At 40.5% G+C, this 20,384-nt stretch overlaps 1 protein-coding gene across 1 annotated transcript in view; it reads left to right on the top strand.

Moving 5' to 3' along the window:
• The window catches only part of MEE18 (maternal effect embryo arrest 18), a 433,784-nt gene that overhangs the window by 105,983 nt on the left and 307,417 nt on the right, over nucleotides 1-20,384 (top strand). The window contains 1 exon segment of the mRNA XM_089404666.1: nucleotides 10,733-10,776. Within this exon segment, the coding sequence (XP_089260792.1) occupies nucleotides 10,733-10,776 (44 nt within the window).

The raw sequence follows: 20,384 nt of genomic DNA on the forward strand, positions 1-20,384 counted from the left end.
CCTAAAGTTCTAATGACAAAATCAATCCCGGCTTTGGGGTCAGGTTTGAAGGAAAACTCTGCCGATCCGTGGATCGGTGAGACGAAAAACCTTCCGGGACGTAGATTATCATCAGAAAGTTAGGTCCACCTAGGCAAAATACATACATGACTCATGTCTGCTAAGATTATTTACAATTAATACATGCAGACTGGGTTTACAATCAAAAAGATCAAGCTGCTGATGATGGCAGGATGGCACGGACATGCTGATCAGGTGCTGCTTCTTTCTGTCAAGAAAAACGGGGTGCACTGCATGGGTAGTTGACCAGTAGAGGTCAACAGTGCTTCTCCTCTTTCTTCTGATGATCTTTCGCCCAACAAACTGCTTGCTGAAAAATCTGCATCCTACTAGCTCTCCTCACACTGAGGCTTCAACGCTGCTCCCTCTGCCCCGTAAAAAATTCGAAGTGGGAGTTTCTCTCCATCGACTCACTCGGACAGAGATTGCCTTGAAATTTCAACCCTCTGGCCAGAACTGTGCAAACCCTCTGGGCTTTCGAATTGCTGCCTCCTGCAACTTTTTCAAACTCCGTCTTCTGCTCAGCGCTGGATCTATCGGCTCTGCTCTTCTTGCTTCACCTGCAGCTCCGATACCATATGAAAATTCCAAAACAGGAACCCCTACTGCAGCAACTGATGATATTACTCCTATTTGTTAAGTTCCTTTAAACAAATTACTTGTAGTTTCCTACGGCAAATATCGTAATACATACACTGCAGCCTTCACTTAATTAAATATTATGCAGAAATAAGATACCGAGCAAGAAAGAAAATATAACACAAATGACAACGTTGTTTTTGGACAAATGTCCCCGGAAAAACCCAATGCAGGAAAACTGGTGCAGCGACCTGAGGGTTTATTATTAAGCAGTAGCAAATTTTGAATACGTCTCTGAATACCTCTCGGGTTATTCAGTTACAGAGAGAAATACTAGCAAAAAGATTTGTGAGATTACCTCTCACAATCACTGAGAAAATCCCGGCTAATCCGGATACTGAATGAGGTGCCTCCTGCAGACTCTACGCTGCCTCTCCGCAGTCCTCATGCATCCCCTCTGTCAACCTCCCTGTGCATTGCGTCACCCAGTTTGCTGATCAATTTGCTGCCCAGACTCTCTTCTCTCAGCCTCCCGACCTCACACCTCGGCTCCCAGCTTTTGAAACTGACTCTCCCGTAGGGTTGCGGGGGAGCGCCCCCCTCTCCCCTCATGTCCCCGCTCCCAATTCGTGCTCCGGGCAGGAGTGACTCGAGAGCTAGTCGGGAGCGCGCTCCCCGCAAAAAAAACTTTCCTTGGTTTTTCGGGAGTTGAGTCTTTTTTGCAGTAATATTCCTAATGCAATTTTTTTTCAAAGAAACAAATAAGTTTTCAGTGGGGCAACTTAATGATCAAGTCTATGGCCCTAGTATTGGTATGCGATTCATGGTAATGTTAAATTCTTAAAGTAAAAGTGTTATTCTCCTTAATCTTCATTTTCATCTTTTTAATTAAATTTTTAACATTACCATGAAATGACTCAGGATGTTTGAGAGTGGTTCCGACCTCATTGGATTTCATATGGAGAAAGTAGAATTTTAGATTTCATTCAAAATCTAGCAGACTTATCAGTTTTTCAGGATTTCAGAATTGGGGGGATTGCAATGTTTCCATTGGATTTTGTCATGTATTAGGGTGTGGAACTCGTATTTAATCAAAGCACCAATCCCTTTATGTACCTTGATGTTGGTGACATTGGTTGTCGAACTCCTCTATCATGACCCTCCTAAAAATGTACGCATCACTCAAACAAAATCTTGACTCAACATGCTATGCTTTTTCTATCTTATGTTAATGCTTAGAGTGTGATATTAATGACAAAGATACCTCTGGATATTAATGCTTAGAGGGTGATATTAATGACAAAGATCCTGATTTTCCAACAGGAAAAAATTAGACATTTCTCGTGGCGGCAAGAGGCCCAAGCATTAGCAATAAATAATAGATTTACTTGTCTTTTCTAGTTTCTAGTAGTTTTTATAACTATCGACTCTTTCATATTTATTATGATGTTTTTTGTAAACAATATATGACAATTTAAGTTTGAAGTTGGCAATTATAACTCATTAGTAATGAATTATGAATATGATGCTTTGTGAAAGTTGAAAGTTGTTTCATTTCATTTTATGTTAGATATTATTTGTTGTAATGGTTACACATAGCTTACAAGTACAACTTTGGTGATCAATGATGATAAATGTTATATATTGAATTTTGAAAGCTTGAAACTTTAAGATTGATGAATCATGAGACTCAATATGTTGTATGTTACTATGTTATTAACTTGTGGACGTGGTTGATGAAGATTATAACTTCTAGATGATTGTTGTTATATTGTTCAATCTATGTTTTTTATATCTAATTCATCATTCTACTTGCTTTTGTTGACATATATTCATCATAATATAAAAAATATATATATTATATAAAAAACGCTCCCGGAATCGCTCCCAAACCGGGAGCTTTTGAAAATGTTGCTCTTGTTCCTGCTCCTGCTCCCAAGTAACCTTGCTCTCCCTAGCAAAATCTCGAACTCTCTCTCACCCTCTGCGCTGCCTCTACGTGGCCCTTCATGGCCCTGCGTCAACCTCTGCATCTGGGCTACTGGATCACTCTCTGCCTCTCTTTGTTGATGATTCTTCGGCTGAGAAAATCTCTCTCTCTCCGGATGCTATTCCTGCCCCTCAACTGCAAGAAATCTCTTCGATCAAAACTTCCTCCGAAGAACTTCTCACTTCAGAAATTCGATCTCTTGATCTCTCCGTGTATTATCCAAAAGATCCTCAAGCTCCCTTAAATAATCTTCTCATTGACATTCAACGGCCCAGATTAAAAGCTAATCAATGGCTAAGATCATTTTAGCTTGATTCTCGTCTTCTTCTAGAAGTTACACACACAATTAGATTAATACCCGTTAATTTTTTTAATTTCCTAAGTTTAGACTTAGGGTCCCATAAAAAATATTAATTATTTTAATAAAATCGTTTATGAGTGGAATTTCCCAAAATGCTTTTTGGGTTCTTTGGAATACATGTACTCAAGCCTCCCTGCAAAATTTGAGGCCTAGAGCACATTAGATGCTACCCCAAATCAATAGAAACCTGGGCTCAGGTCTTTCGCCAGTGATGGCAGTTGTCAACAATGCTCTCGGCGGCCATGGGTTTTGTCTTTTTGCTTTTTGTGTTTTTATTTATTTTTTCAAAATGTTTTTTTGTAATTTTATAATTTTTTTTTTAATAATGGCCAAAATCCTAACAATAGATTGAAGAGCCTCCAAACTGTGTAGAAAAATGCTTCAATTGCAATGGCAACAAGGGTAACGAAAATTGATGGCCAAAGGCCGAATCATACTGGCTCTGTGCAACAATTGAGCGGTTAGGGGATCGAACAACTCTAATACCAATGTAATGAACAAAGCTCATATATTTAGAGGAATGCTCTGATACCAATGTAACGAACAAAGTTCGTATACGCAACAATAATTTTCAGAACACTTGGTACACGAAGACAAAGACATCCATTGTAGGACAAGTAATTCTATATAAGAATATTTGAATACAAATGAGATGATTACAAGTGAGGGTGAGGGTCTGCTTATATACCCTAGGCAGGTACCTTTTCACATATGGTCATCTTCTTAGAGACATGCCTCTTCATAATTAATTGCTAGTTAGTTAATTATTATTTATGTTTATTATTGTTTACATTTTTATTATTTCTATATAAATTATATCCATAACACTTATATGAATATTTCAACTTAAAATTATCCCAATGAGTCATTATGAATACTTCCCTAGTTAAGAGGGAGTGTTGAAGTTGTAACTAGGTTCGGTCTTCATAATGTAAATTTATCATTGATGTATTTGTTATACTTATTATATATATTATATTTTTGTCAAAGCATGTTCTTCATGCTTAGAGTCAAAAAGAGTAAAAAGGAATTTATTTTGAGTCAAAAGAAAATTTATTTGAATCATGTCACATTTGGACATTTATAAGAAAAAAGTATTCGAAATTTTATTTTGAGTCATAAGCCCACAAGAAGACCAAGTCGGTCCTCCTTGGACAAGTTAGCCTAGCCCTCCAAGTGGCACCTATTCAACCTTCCTGGACAGCTATATATAAGACACAAGTTCGAGCTACTTGGTGTTGATTTGGGGTAGCATTGGATGTGCTCTAGCCGCGAAAATTGGTGGAAAGGCTAAGGCACATGAGATCTCCAATACCTAGAAATGGTTTGGGCAGATTCTAAATAGTTTGGGAGATATTACAATAATTAATATTTTTGATAGAGTCCCTAAGTCTAAACTTGGGGAAAATAAAATATTAATGTGAATTAATATAAAACTGTGTTAGAATGGTCCAAAAGTCATGGATCAAGCCAGATCTAATCTTAGCCATTGATTAGGGACTTAATCTCCGTGGTTGATTTGTCAACGAGAATAGTATAAGAGGAGGCTTGAGGGTCACTTGGAGAACAAACCGAGTTGATCAAGGTTTCGACTTTATGGGGCTGGGTTTGCTGAGGAAGTCGAGAAAGAGATCAGAGTTGCAGCTGAGGGGCATTGAATATAGTAGCAGAGAGGCAGAGATAGCACCAGGAGGATCATCGCAGTAGCTGAGGGTGAGGGACGCAGAACCAGCCAGGGGTTCATGCAGAGGTAGCCAGGGCTCACGCAGAGGCAGCCAGGAGCTGCGCAGTGCCTCAGAGGGCCAGCGTGGGTGACATAGAGGGCCAGAGGGTTGATGCAGTGCCTCCAAAGGCTGACGCAGGCCAAGCCAGAGTGATGTTGGGCAAACGCTGGGCCAGAAAGCGTTGACGATGGGGTTTTGTGGGGCAGATTGGAGCTGTGAAGCTGCCAAAGTGATTATCCGGGTTTCAGCCGGAACATTTGTCTTTGACTGAGAGGTACTACTGCCGAGATTTTCTTTCTGTTGGGTGAGCTAGTTTAGGCACCCAGATTGTATTTTGAAACTGCTTAATAAATCAAACCCTCAGATAGCTGCACCGATTTTCCCGCATTGGGTTTTTTCGGGGACATTAGTCCAAAAATAACGGTGTCACTTGTGTACTTGTTTTGTTTCCTTCAATTGATGATCTGTAATGTGTTGAGCATGTACTTGTATTTATTTTCAGTATTTACATGGTAAATAACTTGTTAATTAATCAGAACAAGTAGGCATAAATAAATCAGAAAAGTACATGAAGGGTTTCTAACAGTTAGGCTTAGAAATTCCAACATGGCATCAGAGGGTGGTTGCAAATCACAGGAGAACTGAGGACATTAGCCGAGCAGAGCAGCTGCAGCAGAAAACAACTGTCTCGAGTGAAAAAAGCTGTTCCTAGTAGAGAAGTAGCAAGGAAGGGGTGACGCAGTGCCTGCGTTATCAACTTTGAGCCGGGAAGAGGATTAACGCAGTGGCAGAGGGGAGCAGTCTCGACCTATGCAGTACCTGGTCATCTTTCTCAGTCAGGAAGGATTGACGCCTGTGGCCAAGAGGTGCGAATTTTGCTGGTGCTGGGATTGCGCAGAGCCTAGAAGCTCTAACCTTCAGTTTGCTGGGGTTTAGGAGGTTGTGGGTAAGTTGCAGAGTGGAGCTGGTGGGGTACTCTAGTCAGAACAATACCTAACACAGCAAGGCCAAGGAGGGGGGAGTTGCTATCGAGGATTTCTAGCCGAGAAATCCGGATGAGTGGTGCAGTTGCACTAACGATCGGAGTGGGGGCATCTTGACATTGGTAGAAGGGTTTCCAGGAGGGAAATCGAGGCTTAGAGGGAGTCATACCAAGAACTTCCAGGAGGGAAGTAGAGGAGCAACAAGATGAGACCAGGATAGGCTGGACAGAGCCTCAAACTTCGTAGTCTGGAAGGCTAGAATCTTATCCGTTCTAGATAGGAATCATGTCAAGCATTTCGCCTTGAGGACAATAGTGATCCCAGTTGACCTAGCTGATAACGACAAGTACGAGGGCCAAGAGCATCATTCTTGACGGAGTCAAGGACCATGTAGTACCACATATTTCCGAACAGGACATGGCAAATGAGATGTGGGAGGCCCTAAAGAAATTGTACCAGCATACTTCTGTGCAAAGAAGGATGTTACTAGAAAATTAGTTGCGGTCATACCAGATGCAGAAGGGAGAACAAATCGAAACTTTCCTTGGTCGATTAAAGGAGATCCGGGATCAACTGACTTCCATAGGGGCCACGCTGGATCAAGAATTGATGGTGAGAACAACCCTGAACGCAGTCTTTGAAGACTGGGAGGTGTTTGTTGAGAGCATACTGGGCAGGGCAACCCTTCCAGATTTGGAGGAAATGTGGGCGGCTCTTCGCCAAGAAGAGATCAGAAGGCTGAGCAAGGCGGGAATCAGCGGCAAAGGGATCAGAATCAAGGCAGAGGAAGAGGAGGATGCTGCTCTAGCATCTGAGGGAAAACAGGAGAAACAGAAGAAGAAGGATCTCTCCAAGGTCAAATGCTTCAACTGTGGGGAACTGGGTCACTATGCGAGCCAGTGTCCGAGGAAGAAGAGCAAAGGAGAGGCTTTCGAGACCAAGGCAGCGCCAACAAGGGCGAAGAAGGAAGTGGAGACAGATGATGACTATGCCATGAGTGCTCACACTCCACTTGAACGGAAGTGGTTAGACATCGAGCTGTAGTCAGACGGACTACAGGTGATGAGGGGCAAGATCCACAAGGTACCCAACCTCTTGGATTAGACCTTGCTACGGGAGCCCTGAAGTGGAGTAGCAGTACTGGCGGATGTCAATAGAGACGGATGCGAATGGAGCGACAGAGGGAGCTACAGTGCAGGATTCCCAGGATAACGTGAGGCAGCAGTGTGAGAAGCACGAGAGTGTTGCACTAGTGCAGGATGGCACAGAGAGGTGCGCAACGGTGCAAGATGTAGGGAGTTGTTGTAGCAGCGCAGAGGTCAGAGAGGGAGCACTTGTCAGCGACAGAGGGAGCTTCAACATCATGGGTGTTTCTAGCCTGATAGAGATGTCAGAGTTGAGAGATCAGTTACTTACTTCACTGTAACTGGGTTGTAGTGTAGCAGTTAGCAGTGACAGTGCTATGGGCAGCACGATGCAACAGGATGAGAGGGAGTTGTAGTACGGATGCAGCAGTGGCAGGGCCATGGGTAGCAGTACATGGTGCAGCAATGCAGAGGATGTTGGGCAGCAGGCCTAGCATCAGCACAGGGATCGATGACGGATGATCAGAGTGATGCTCAGTGAGGAGTATTACTAGAGCACAGTCCTCGCTAAGAGGGAGTGTTGATTTGGGGTAGCATCGGATGTGCACCAGCCGCGAAAATTGGTGGAGAGGCTAAGGCACATGAGATCTCCAATACCTAGAAATGGTTTGGGCAGATTCTAAACAGTTTGGGAGATATTAAAATAATTAATATTTTTAATAGAGTCCCCAAGTCTAAACTTACGGAAAATAAAATCTTAATGTGAATTAATATAAAACCGTGTTAGAATGGTCCAAAAGTCATGGATCAAGCCAGATCTAATCTTAGCCATTGATTAGGGACTTAATCTCGGCCGTTGATTTGTCAACGAGAATAGTATAAAAAGAGGCTTGAGTGTCACTTGGAGAACACACCGAGTTGATAAGATTTCGACTTTCTGGGGCTGGGTTTGCTGAGGAAGTCGAGAGAGTGATCAGAGTTGCAGCTGAGGGGCAGTGAATACAGAAGCAAAGAGGCAGAGATAGCCCCAGGAGGATCAACATAGTAGCCAAGAGTGAGGGATGCAAAACCAGCCAGGGGTTCACGCAGAGCCAGCCAAGGCTCACGCAGAGGCAACCAGGGGCTGTGCAGTGCCTCAGAGGGCTAGCGTCGGTGATGCAGAGGGCCAGAGGGTTGACGCAGTGCCTCCAGAGGCTGACGTAGGCCAAACCTGAGTGACGTTGGGCCAAAAAGAGCTGATGCTGGGGTTTCGTGGGGCAGATTGGAGCTGTGACGCTGCTATAGTGATTATCCGGGGTTTCAGCCGGAACATTTGTCTCTGACTGAGAGGTACTACTGTTGGGATTTTTTCTCTGTTGGGTGAGCCGGTTTTGGCACCCAGATTGTAGTCTGAAACTGCTTAATAAATCAAACCCTCAGATAGCTGCACCAGTTTTCCCACTTTGGGTTTTTTCGGGGACATTAGTCCAAAAATAACGGTGTCACTTGTGTGCTTGTTTTGTTTCATTTAGTTGATGATTTGTAATGTGTTGAGCATGTACTTGTATTTATTTTCAGTATTTACATGGTAAATAACTTGTTAATTAATCAGAACAAGTAGGCAGAAATAAATCAGAAAAGTACATGAAGGGTTTCTAACAGTTAGGCTTAGAAATTCCAACACTTGGAGCTCATTCATTTGACCAACAAGGAAGCACATCTAAGGCTAGCGAAGGAGAGAAGGAAGACGAGTAAAAGGAGAGAGAAGACAAGTCAAAAGTTAAAACTAGAAAGAATATTCCCTTGTTGACTGAAATTTGACTTCTAGCAGCTTACACATGTGAAGGATGAAATTCTGTGAAAAGAGGAAGAAATTTGAGGTAACCACAGTCCGAATTTCGGCCCTATTTGCAAGTCTGAAAATTCTGAAGTTTGACCAGATTTGAAGAAGTTTGACCAGTGTTGACTCTGACTTTTGGAGGTGACTTGGAGGAGGGTTTGACTTGGTATCTTGGTAGCAGTTTGTCTTGGTCTTGGCTTGGAAATCTTTCATTTTGTTGTGATTATATAAGGAAAGGATTGTTGGGTTTTCCCCTTGTGGGTTTTGCCCTAGCTACTGGCCTAATTTCTAGTGTCTTTTGTCTCATTGTGATCTCTGTTTTTTTCTTGGATGATTGAGCAATTGTATAATTGCTTGATGAAGAAGACATAAGAAGTAATAAGAAGAAATCTAATATTCACAAGTAATTATCATGAAGAGGAATTAAGCAACTAGACTACATTGCACTTGGTTTTTCAATAGTTTTTACATGGCTTTTGACTTGTGACCTTGGGCTTACAATGGTGGCGAATGTTGCATTGATAAGTATATGTACCCTTGCTGACATGCGGGGTAACAATTGGCACCAATTGCGGGACACATGCTCTACCTGGGAGGATGTGAGAACCTTAGAATCTTCCACCTATCTCCTGAAAAGCTTGAAACTACATCAAATACAGGGAGAGAATCAGACCAAAGTCCTATCATTTTCTAACATGACAATAAAAATCAAAATGAAATGACAACTAATCTGGGAAATGAAACATCATCTAAAGTAAATAGCATAAATGGAAATATAACAAGGCAAAATGTGTAACTAAACCAAAGTATTAAAAAAACATTATACAAGCAAAAATTGAAACTATGCTAGAATGAATGAAGTCAAAATATTTAAACTAATCTAATGCTTATGCTAAAGAGCTTATCCATCCTATCCTAACCTACTTAAAAGAAATAAAACATGTTAGGCGAAATCTTACAAGCAACGCAACCAACAAATTAATTTATCGTTACCTTTGGTTTTACCTTTATGCCTGGTTGCTAAGCAAACTAGTGAAATGTCAAACCTGCAACAAAAGTATGTTGAAAACTCGTTCATGGCTTGGGCCACATTTAGTGAGGAGTCTTCATGATGCGGAAGGGAATCAAGGAAGTACCAACAGGAGTTGCACTTAGTCAGGAATGATGACTTCAGTGTGACAGGGTTTGCTGATTTAGACTGGGCTGGATTAACAATTGATAGAAAATCTGGTTTAGGAAAAATCCTTGAAGACACAAGGGTTCAGTAGGTTGGAGTGGCACCCTTGTTGGTGAAGAATTTAGTAGTGTATTGCATTCAATCAGTTTTGGGAGTGATAAAAATGTTGAACATCTATTGAAGTATATTTATATATTGGCATCACAAATGTAACTTAGAGCGTAGGTGTTTTAAGACAATTTCCTAAAGCAGACAGTTTTCAACTTAAAAATGTGTACATAGATGTAAATTAAGTTCTCCAGCATGGAATTTGCTGCTAGTGCCATTGTTCTGTGCAAAGGTTGTAGTTGTTCTGCACTAGGATGCATTCTGTGGATGCAAATCTGAACTTTTCCATGGTTTATATTGTATCGAGTGTTTTTAATTCTTATGCAGAATGTTGCCAGCAAGCACGCATATTGGAGTATGCATACATTTCAGCAGTTTGAAAATGAGGTTTTGGTGAAAGTGTTTATCAAAAATCAATGTAGCTGGAATGAACAATTTGGCAGTGCTTCTTTTTTTGCCTATAGTTTAGTGGCATGTTTCATATTTAGAGCTTTATTAGGCAGACATGAAGACTGACACCTTTACATACTGCAAAACATGGGCATTGTATATTCATCATTGTTCGTCATTATTTCTCACAAAAGGAAAATGTTTCCAGTTGAAAGATCAGACTTTTATCTTCCATTGTTGTTGTTTTTAATGCACCCTTTCTCAAGAAAGATGTAAAATTTGGAGTTTTATTGTTTCGCATTATTCAACTATAGAAAATAAGCATGCTATTACTTCAAGCATATTTAGCATCTTAGGTTCTTGAATATCTAGAAATTTCTTGAAGCGTTGGAATTTTCAATTCGACAAATGCCCTTTATAAAGGCACTGTATCATTCTTGGGAACTTATGATGCAGATTCTTCGGCGAGCAAGTGAAAATTTTTGTTTCGGAAATGGGAGGTACTTTTCCTCATCTCTGATAGGATCAATATCTTAATCAGGCATGGAACAATGCTATTTGCAGAGAAAAAAATTACCTTCCAATTGACATGCCTATTTCAAACAACAGGAAAGTAAATTGAGGCCTTTCAGAGAGCATCTTAATGATTAAAAGAGACTCCAGTTAAACTTAGTTCTTTCTGATGCCTATCAGTATATCGTCTGTATTATCAAAAGAGGAAATACCTTCACCTATGTTCTTTCTTTCCTGATAAATTTCCTTATATTACATTGTTTCCAAATGATGAACAATTGATTCATGTGCAAATTTCCTTATCTGAGTTTTTTGTTTTGTTTTTTTCATTTTCCGTGCGAAATCTAATTCCTTTGTTGAGTCCGCTCTTTCTCTTTCCTACCCTTACTCCATTTGTTAACGTCTTCATCACAAAAGTGTGTGGGTTATAACTTATAACTACAGCCTGTGAACTTCAGCCTTTCATGTTCTGACTATAAGTATATAGCAATAGTTATTCTTTGGAGAACCAGACAGTGACTGAGGTATACTAAAACACAAGATCAGTACCTTCTAGAAATCCTAATTCTACAAGAGGATGATCTTTGTTGAATAATGCAATGGCTATACTACGAATACCTGGGTGCGGGCTACTTCACTGAAATCCCACAAATGTCCTGGCTGCAGTCCAATTCTGCAAGCCACAGTCCAATTGCTTGGATTACTGTAGACCCCTATCCCCAGATTGCAGTGTGCAAGCCTCTCCGTAATCCTATTATCCTACACAATATATGCAAATTGCAACTTATTATTTATTTTGTCATTAAAGATTTTAAGTAAGAGGATGCCACTCTTATGTGTGAGCGCTTGGATCCCATAGATCATATTAGAAAAAGATGTCGTTCTATCTTTAGTTTGGACACCTGAAACTACAGCTTGTCTGCAATGTACACCCCCTTCTCTCTTCAACTTCAAATCTTTCAGCAAACAAAGTGCCAACTGTTGATGCAAAATCTAGCAGGCCTGGTGCAAAGCCCCACTCGGCGGAACCAGACCTTCTGGCAGCTGGAGAAAGGGTTTCCAATGTCACCTTAACAGCTTTTCTCCTTCTCTTTAGTGGTTGTTGACCACAAGGGAAGCTTTCCTAAATTACCTAAAGGATATTCCAATACCATGGCTCAAGGTGATAGATACCAGGTCTAACAAATGGGATAAAATACCGACAAAACCTAGAAAGGCCTACATATTGTATCCCAAAGCCCAAGTACTCTATTTCTAGACCAAAAGGATGGCTGTTATAAGCTAGGGTTTTGTTGATTTTGCAATATCCCCATTTTCAGTTTCCCTTATGATGCAGTTAGGATGGACTTCGAGGGTTAGTGGCAGCCAGTTTACAAGAGCGAGATTATGTCATCAGAGGGCCCAGAGGGTTTTGGAGGAGTTATATGAGGTCTGATGGAGTTTGCTTGCTGTATTTCGCCATCGGAGGCAGTTCCACACAGTTCATTCTCGGTTTCATTGCATTCTAATGATTCTCGTAAAACGGGGTTATTATCAACGTAATTTAATTAAAAATGCTAAAGGTGTTGCGTGGAGGGGATTATTTGGAGAAACACCTTAGTGTAATAGCTCGTTGGAACTGGAATGAAGAGATCTACAGGATGGGATGGTGAGAAGTGGTTTCCAGTGGTCGGAGAAAGTATGGTGGCCAATTAATCATTTCCCAAGATTAAAAGCGACTTTAATTAGTCGCTTAATTGAATAAAAAATTGGGAAAGTGCCTAATTAGAGAAAAGACCAGAAGGGGAAAAGTGACTTAAATAAAATAAATTAAAAGTCACTTAAATAAAGGGCAGAATCTTCTAGAATGGAAATAAAATAATAAATTAAATACTTCTAGAAGGTTGAAGAGCCATCCATCAAGTCTTTAAAAGGGAAGCAATCATTTGGGACACCTTGGAGTTGTGATATTTTCTTGTTGGAGAGGTTTTGGGAACGTGGTTCTCAACTCCAGTAAGCCCTAAGAGGAAAACCCTTGGGGTTTCCTATTGTGAGTTGGATGAAAACCCAATGCACTGTTGAGGAGATTTCATCTAGAAATCTCACAAAGCTTTAGTGTTATCAACGGATTGGAGTGGGGATCACACAGATCTCCAGTTTGGGTGTCATTTTCACAGTTTTGGAGGCCAGGTTCAATGACGCAACAAATATTTTTTTTGAGGCCGCATTTGTTATGACTCAATTATTTTCCAATTTGTATTGGCATTTAAAACCTTATTCTAGTTAATATAATAAAGCTGAGTTTATTTCCATTCCTTGTGTTATTGAGTTGCAACATTTTCATTTTTTTCAGGGTTTATTGATTTATTTGTGACAACAAATTTGTATGGTGCTTGGATGGAATTCGTGAAATAATTTTGCCAACATAAAATCCATGGTAATTTTGTCGAAAATAGAAAAAGCGATATTAAAGTGGTATCAGAGTTGGTTTTCCTGCCAGCTTGAGGGTTTATTTTATGTTAATTTGGGCTAAGTTCGTGGGACTATTTTTGGGAGCGCTGTAGCTAACATTATACTACTAGGAGCACCAAAATGCCAAAAGGATTGAGTTGTCATTAAAGTTGAAGTTGTTGAAGATATCTTTCTCTTCGCATTAATCCTTTCTAATTGTCGAGGTTATAGCGAAATTTATTAGTTTATTATCTCCATGAAGCTAATCAAAGTTTGATCTATTGTTTGCATATTAAGTGTTCGACAAAAGTCCTCAAATGGAAATTTTATATTATTAAATTAATTTGTCAAATTTATTTTATTAATGTCGAGAGCTTATCATTTTCGCTTGGGAAGGCTTTGTTGCTTTGTCCCTTATTGGGTCGAATTAATTGAGGCTATGTTCAAGGATTCAATCGATCATTGGGGGACCGAATTTCTCTTATTATAGTAACCAAATTTTATCTACTTTAGGTAGGCCGAGGGTATTTCTCTTTCAGTAGACACTGAGTTTAACGTTCAACTAGGACCGAATTGATTGTTAGATCTGGAGACTAAGCGACGATACTGATGGCTAAAATTCATTAGTTATTTAGAGGCCGAAATATCTTAATTGAAGGTCAAAAGTTATCTTGGAGCAAATCGATTTCTATTGTTGGGTTTGCAATTATTGGGAGGATGAATTACAATGGTATTCAAGAGGTTGAATTTATTAGAGGTAGGGTTTCTTCCTCCATTAATCAGACCAAGTTCACCTCTGGACGTGTTCATCTCTATCTAGCAGGTTGCATTCTCAACAAGCCGTAATTCTCCTGCCACCTTGAGCAAAAGTTCCTATCATTCTTGGACCAAGATTTGTGGCAAACTTTGCGCGAGACCCCTTCTTAAATTGGTAGGTTGCAAACAAGTGCAATTTTGGGTGTGATTTCACTCTTCACTAGCCGGCCGGGAGCACATATAGAAGCTCAGATCGAGGGTTTTATTCATGTAGAAGACCAAGGCAATTTATGCAGGCCAAGAACTATCTTATCATAGGCAGGGAACACCAATTCTTGGAGACTGAGAGCCTCAACATATCCCAGCATGGGGGCATCCTTCTATTGGAGGATTGAGTGCCATTTCTTTGCAAGACAAATCATTGATCAATCTTGGAGATGAGCTGCTCACCAAATTATCTCATATTGGAGGTCGATTTGTAGGATGATCTCTATACCAACGAGTAGGCCAAATTCACCTCAGGGAGCCAAGATTTTGGTTCAAAGATAATTACTTTATAGTGATTGTAGCCAACTCGATCTTCCTCCTTTGATGCTTGTCAAAGTACACAAACTTGATCCACAGAGGGAACCGAGTTCATTGATAAAGAAGAGGGCTGCGTTATCTGTTGCTTGCTGGCCAAATTTATTATTGCATAGGGGTCGAGTTTTATCCTCCATAAAGGCTGAGTTTGGTGGAGGATTAAGGGCCAAGTTCCTTCTTTATAAGTGGGGATGAGTATATCATGTTTAAGGGTCATGTCCTTCAACCTTGAGAGTGATGAGTTCCACTGCTTGAAGGGGACCAAAACTACTCTTGGTTGCTGGTCGAAAACACACTTATTGGTTGTTGAGATGGGCTTGTGTGGGTCGAGTTATTTCTATTCGCAGAGGCCAAGTGCCCTTCATTTTGTTACTGAGTATACTGGTGGAGAAAGTCTTGAGTTTTGTTTTGGTTGCTTGAAAGTGTTGAAGGGGCCGAGTCTCACTATGAAGATGAGGCTGTATTCCTTGTTGTAGCTTGCTCGAATTGCTAAATCGAATTGCTAAAAAGCGATTGCTGAAGCTGACTGTGAGTTAAAGCCTTCCTGAACAATGCATATATCAGGATGCAGATTTATTAGCTCAAGGAGTCACTGAGGCAGTTCGTAGCCCATTGCGCTGAACCTCTCTTTAGAAGAAATTTATGAGAAGAATTTTTGAAGGGCTCAAATCTGAGAAGGATGAGGAGCCAAAGCGAAAGCAGTCTCCATAAATCCCAAGGAAGAGCAAAAATCAAATGAGAAGAGAGTAGATCTATTTCACATGTCAGGGAGCGTGGATACCGGATCACAAATGTAAAGTTAAAGGGGATAGAGAAGCAAATGAGACTGCAAAAATTGAAGCAGAGCAAGAAATGGAAAGGAACTCAAGTCAACTGATTGTGGAAAGGGTTGAAGGGTCCATGGTTGGACAAGAGTCGCATGCAAAATGCTCTAACTTGCATGATCACGAGGAGAGGCATGACTAAGAAATCCCTGAATCACATCATGAGGATCACGAGTCTACTCTTTTGGAGAGCCCATTGAAGGCTCAGGTGATAGTAATGGATGAGATGGGGTCCTTTACTATAGTTGAGTCCATTGATTTTCACGAGGATACCTTTGAAGAGCATGAACAATCATATGGAGATGATGATAACAACCCACCTGTGCATCCATGTTTAATGGCTGAAGGGGATGAGCAGCAAATTGACCCCATATGTGAAGAAGACCAAGGAGAAGACATTTAGGGAGACTTGTGAGATGAGCTGCTAATGATCTAGCTTGAAGAGCGCGATTCAGATGAGGAGGATTATATGCATAGTGTGCATGATGGGCCATCTTTAGAGATCCATTTGAATGCTCAAGTTGGAGACGTGGTGGAGGTGGTTGAGCATCCATCTTTAGGGCCACCCATTGATGAGGTGAAAATAGATGCAGAGGCAGCCAATAGGGCTACAATGCTTTCAGACAATAGTAGCGAGGAGAAGATTGAGAATTTCAGGACTGATCTTATGGAATTGAAGCAAAAGATCCAGATAGTACGAGGCACCATCTTGCAACAAAACAATAAAATTAAGGAGCTTAGAGTGGTGTGTGTTGAGTTAACGACCAAGCTGTCTAGAATTCAGGGACAACTAAGGTTCTTCGCGAGGCAACAAGAGGAATATACGTTGGAGATACAAAGCAACCCTCTTTAGGAGTACATTGATAGGGCTTGGAGCACTATCAACCCACCTCTGTACATTGGAGAGAGAGGAGCAAAGTTTTCTCGGTGGATCTTGTTGGTTGACTGAGCAGATTACCATGAGTTGAACTTGGAACAACATCAACATAGTAGACTTGTTCCATGTGCAGGAGTTCATGCAGTCAATCCTTCCCATGGGATGGATTGGTGAGAGATTATGAGTTGTTATTCTATTAATAGGGTGATTCTTGGGAGGATATTTTTAGCTAGGTGCATAACTTAGTTGGAGCCATGGAGCACGAGCATCGATGGATTGCTAGGTGGCATTGGGATCTAGGTGGATCTATTGATGGTAGATTTAGTCAAAGGTTAGTTTGGGATCCACGTATCGAGGGGTCCATTCTGTTGAAATTCTAGTAGAGCAATGTCTGGAATAGTTTTTTACAATTTGATAGCTACTTCTATTGATATAAATAGTTACTTCTTTGTCCTTCCATCAACAAGTAGATATACATGAAAAACTTAAACCGACGATAATTCAACAAGAGCAGTAAATAGAGACCACAGTTGACAATAAACAACAGGTAATGAACAAGAGACAAGAGACACCAAGATTAGGCTCTTGGCTGGGGAAACCCAAAAATTATTTCCTTATGAGAGATAGATTCTGTTCAACAATAGTAGATCAAAATGTTCCAACAATTCCAAGATGATCAAAAACCAAGTACCTATCAAAGTCTGATTAGAAGAATGAGAGAGATGTCACTTCTGTCCAATAGAATGATCTGACCAAGGAGGCCGAAATCTAGGCTTGAGGTCACTGCAACAGAGGGCCGAAATTTCCACTGTGATAGCCAACGAACTGTGAAGAAGTTATGCCAAAGAAGGCCTTGGTCAACTTCAAAAAAGTGTCACAAAAGAGAATGAGTTTTTCTCTGCAATTTTCGGCCTCAAAGGATGTGTCAAAACAGAGATTGAAGAGATCCCAATCCACTGTAGAAACGATCCCTTGAATGAAGTCAAACTGCAGTCAAATGATCCCTAGAAAAACTTCTTCGCACATGTGAGCAAGCCTGTAATAGATTCCCGAATTCTCTTGAGATTTCAGATCGAATGTTGCTTGTCTTGGTGGCCGAAATGATGATGAACGATGCCCGATTTATAGTAGTCATGTGAGGGCTGACTTGATATCCTTGCAATGAACCGACTTGTAAGACTAGTTATGAGCTGACTTGATATCCTTGCAATGAACCGACTTGTAAGACTAGTTATGAGCTGACTTGTGGTGACAAAATAATTAATTTTTTTTCATAATTTGATTAAAAATGTAATGTCCCAAATGGGAATTTGAACAGTAAATACTAGAAATAAACTTGAACAACAAAATAAACGTAAATAGACACACATCCAACAAATAATACGCAAATAGATGGCGATAAAATCACTGAGCCATTTTATTAATCCACTAAAAAGAGTACATCAACGTGGAGGAATAATGGAACTTGAGCTTGCTAAGCAAGCAGAGAAAAACCCAGAAAAAGATCTTTGACCCAACTGATGAATGGTTCTAGCAATGATGTGGATGGCTCAGTGAGAACACTGTTGCAAACCAGCTATGGAAAAACTGTTATCTCGAAATTCCACTGAAGCACTGTTAGATTTTTGAGTGAAATCTCCTCAAGAGTATTGGGTTTTCGTCCAACACCGAGTAGCACACCCGAGGGTTTTTGTCTTGGGGCTACCAAGGAAGTAGAGAACTGGGTTCTCAACCTCTCATACAAGAAGTAATATCAAATCCAAGATGTCCTCCAATGGCTTCCTCCTCTTTTATAGATCTGATGGACCCCTCTAGAACCTCATATTTTATTATTATTTTAATCTTGGAGCACTTTTCCCTCTTTTATTTTAATTAAAATATTCTTTTTAATGCGGGAAAAGGGTAAATTGGCTACCATGTCTCCTCAGGTCATTGAAACTCATATCTAACCATCCCATCCTCTAGATCATCTCGTTCAGGTTCCAACAAGCTAGTGGAATTTCTAAGTCTAACTGTTAGAAATCCTTCCTGTACTTTCTGATTTATTTCTTCCTACTTGTTCTGTTAATTAACAAGCTATTTACCATGTAAACACTGAAAATAAATAGAAGTACAGTCTCAACACATACAGATGATCAACTAAAGGAAAAAACAAGCACACAAGTGACACCGTTATTTTTGGACTAATGTCCTCGGAAAAACCCAATGCGGGAAAACCGATGCAACTATCTGAGGGTTTTATTATTAAGCAGTTTCACAATACAATCTGGGTGCCAGAAATGGCTCACCCAACAGAGAATTCCCTTGGCAGTAGTACCTCTCAGTCGGAGACAGATATCAGCACCAATCTGCCCCACGAAATCTCCTAGCGTCAGCCTCTAGGGTCTGCGTTAGCCTCTCTGGTCCAGCGTCTGCCCAGCGTCAGCCTCTCTCGGCGCTGCGTCTCCCACGCTGGCCCTCCTCAGGCTTTGCGCAGCTCCTGGCTGCCTCTGCGTGGCCTCGCGCTGCTTCTGCGTGGCCTCTAGCTAGCTTCTGCGTTGATGCTGCTAGTAATATCTTTGCCTCTCTGCTACTACATTCACTGCCCCTCAGTTGCAACTCTGATCACTCCTTCGATTTCCTCAGCAAGCCCTACCCGAGAAAATCAAATTCTTGATCAACTCGGTGTGTTCTCCAAGTGACCCTCAAGCCTCCTCTTATACTTTTCTCGTTGAAAATTCAACGACTGAGATTAAGTCCCTAATCAATGGCTAAGCTAAGTCACAGGACATGTCCTCCAAGGTCTCGTGTCTCATATTTAATGTGCCGGACACGAAAACGGCCCTAAAACGTGTCGAAAACGTTTTTTATCGTGTCCTATAAAACGTAAAACGTATTCGGGCGTTTTAGTCGTGTCCTACTCCTGGAAAACGAGTATTCGGTGTCTAGAATACGTTGCCCTAACGTTTTTTCTCCGGTTGAATACGTACCCCACGAAATCACTAGTTTAAAGCCCACACAATTATTTTTTCGGGGTTCTTTTCCTATTTTCCTCCGCCGTTTTCCTCAGCCGTCGCTCTTCGTCATGTGGAGCCAAGTGTGGACCGAGTCATCTCCGTGGACTCATGGAGCTGTTTGGTCGCAGCGTGTGTGAGGTTTGGCAACTTGGCAGGCTGCAGCGTTCAGGTAAACCGTGGTCCGTCGCTGTATATTCATCGTGACGTGTTTGCTTACAGAAATTGTGTTAGTTGCTTTAGAAGCGATGCTGGCTCTCACGCAGGTTTTCTTTTAGGTAGCTTGATATCACTCTAGATGGTTCAGTTATTTCTCTATCTTTTTGGTGAATGTGAATGATTATTATTTCTAATGGATTGAATGTGCTATCACTAAAAGACATTTAAGCCTTAAAGAAATGCGCTTCGAAAACTTGTGTCAGTCTATCAGACTATTCTTCGAGATGGGCAATTCATAAATGTGGTCTGTAATTATAACTCTGTAATTGCTCGGTCGTAAAACAAAATACATCTTAGAATGGACAGAAGAAGAATTCTTTCCTAATGCTTGCAGCGTGTATGAAGTGTGAATTCAAGTAGTTGCCCATCTTGTCATCTTTTAAGATCTGGGAACTTCTATGGTAATTTTATTTTGCGAGTAATGTATGATTATAATATCATAAAATGCAAGCTTCTTGACTTTCTCACCTATAATTCGAGTAAAACAAATTTCTACTTGTGTACTTGTGTATCATCAGATTTAAGATTAGGGCTATAAAAGTGGCATTGAAGGCGGCAGTCATCTTCCCAGTTCTCCCAGATTCATCAAATCTTCCTCAATGAACATTGAATATTCAAGAATCAAGACCAAGCATATCACATTCTAATTTCTAAATAGTAAATTCTGATTCTATTTATTTTTTTAAAATGAACTATGAACTTTGAAGTAATTATATTTTAATTTGATTAGATAAGCTGCAGCCTGCAATTTAATATGGATCAAAAACTATATTTCGGTATATATATATATATATATATATATATATATATATATATATATATATATATATTTATTAAATATATATAAAACGTGTCCCTCGTGTCCTGTTTCTGGGTCGCTGCGTTTCGTATTGAATACTCGTATTTACGTGTCC

This window comes from Pinus tabuliformis, chromosome 2_2 (genome assembly GCF_031772625.1).
Source record: "Pinus tabuliformis cultivar Carrire ecotype Pingquan chromosome 2_2, CPIR1, whole genome shotgun sequence".
NCBI lineage: Eukaryota > Viridiplantae > Streptophyta > Pinopsida > Pinales > Pinaceae > Pinus > Pinus tabuliformis.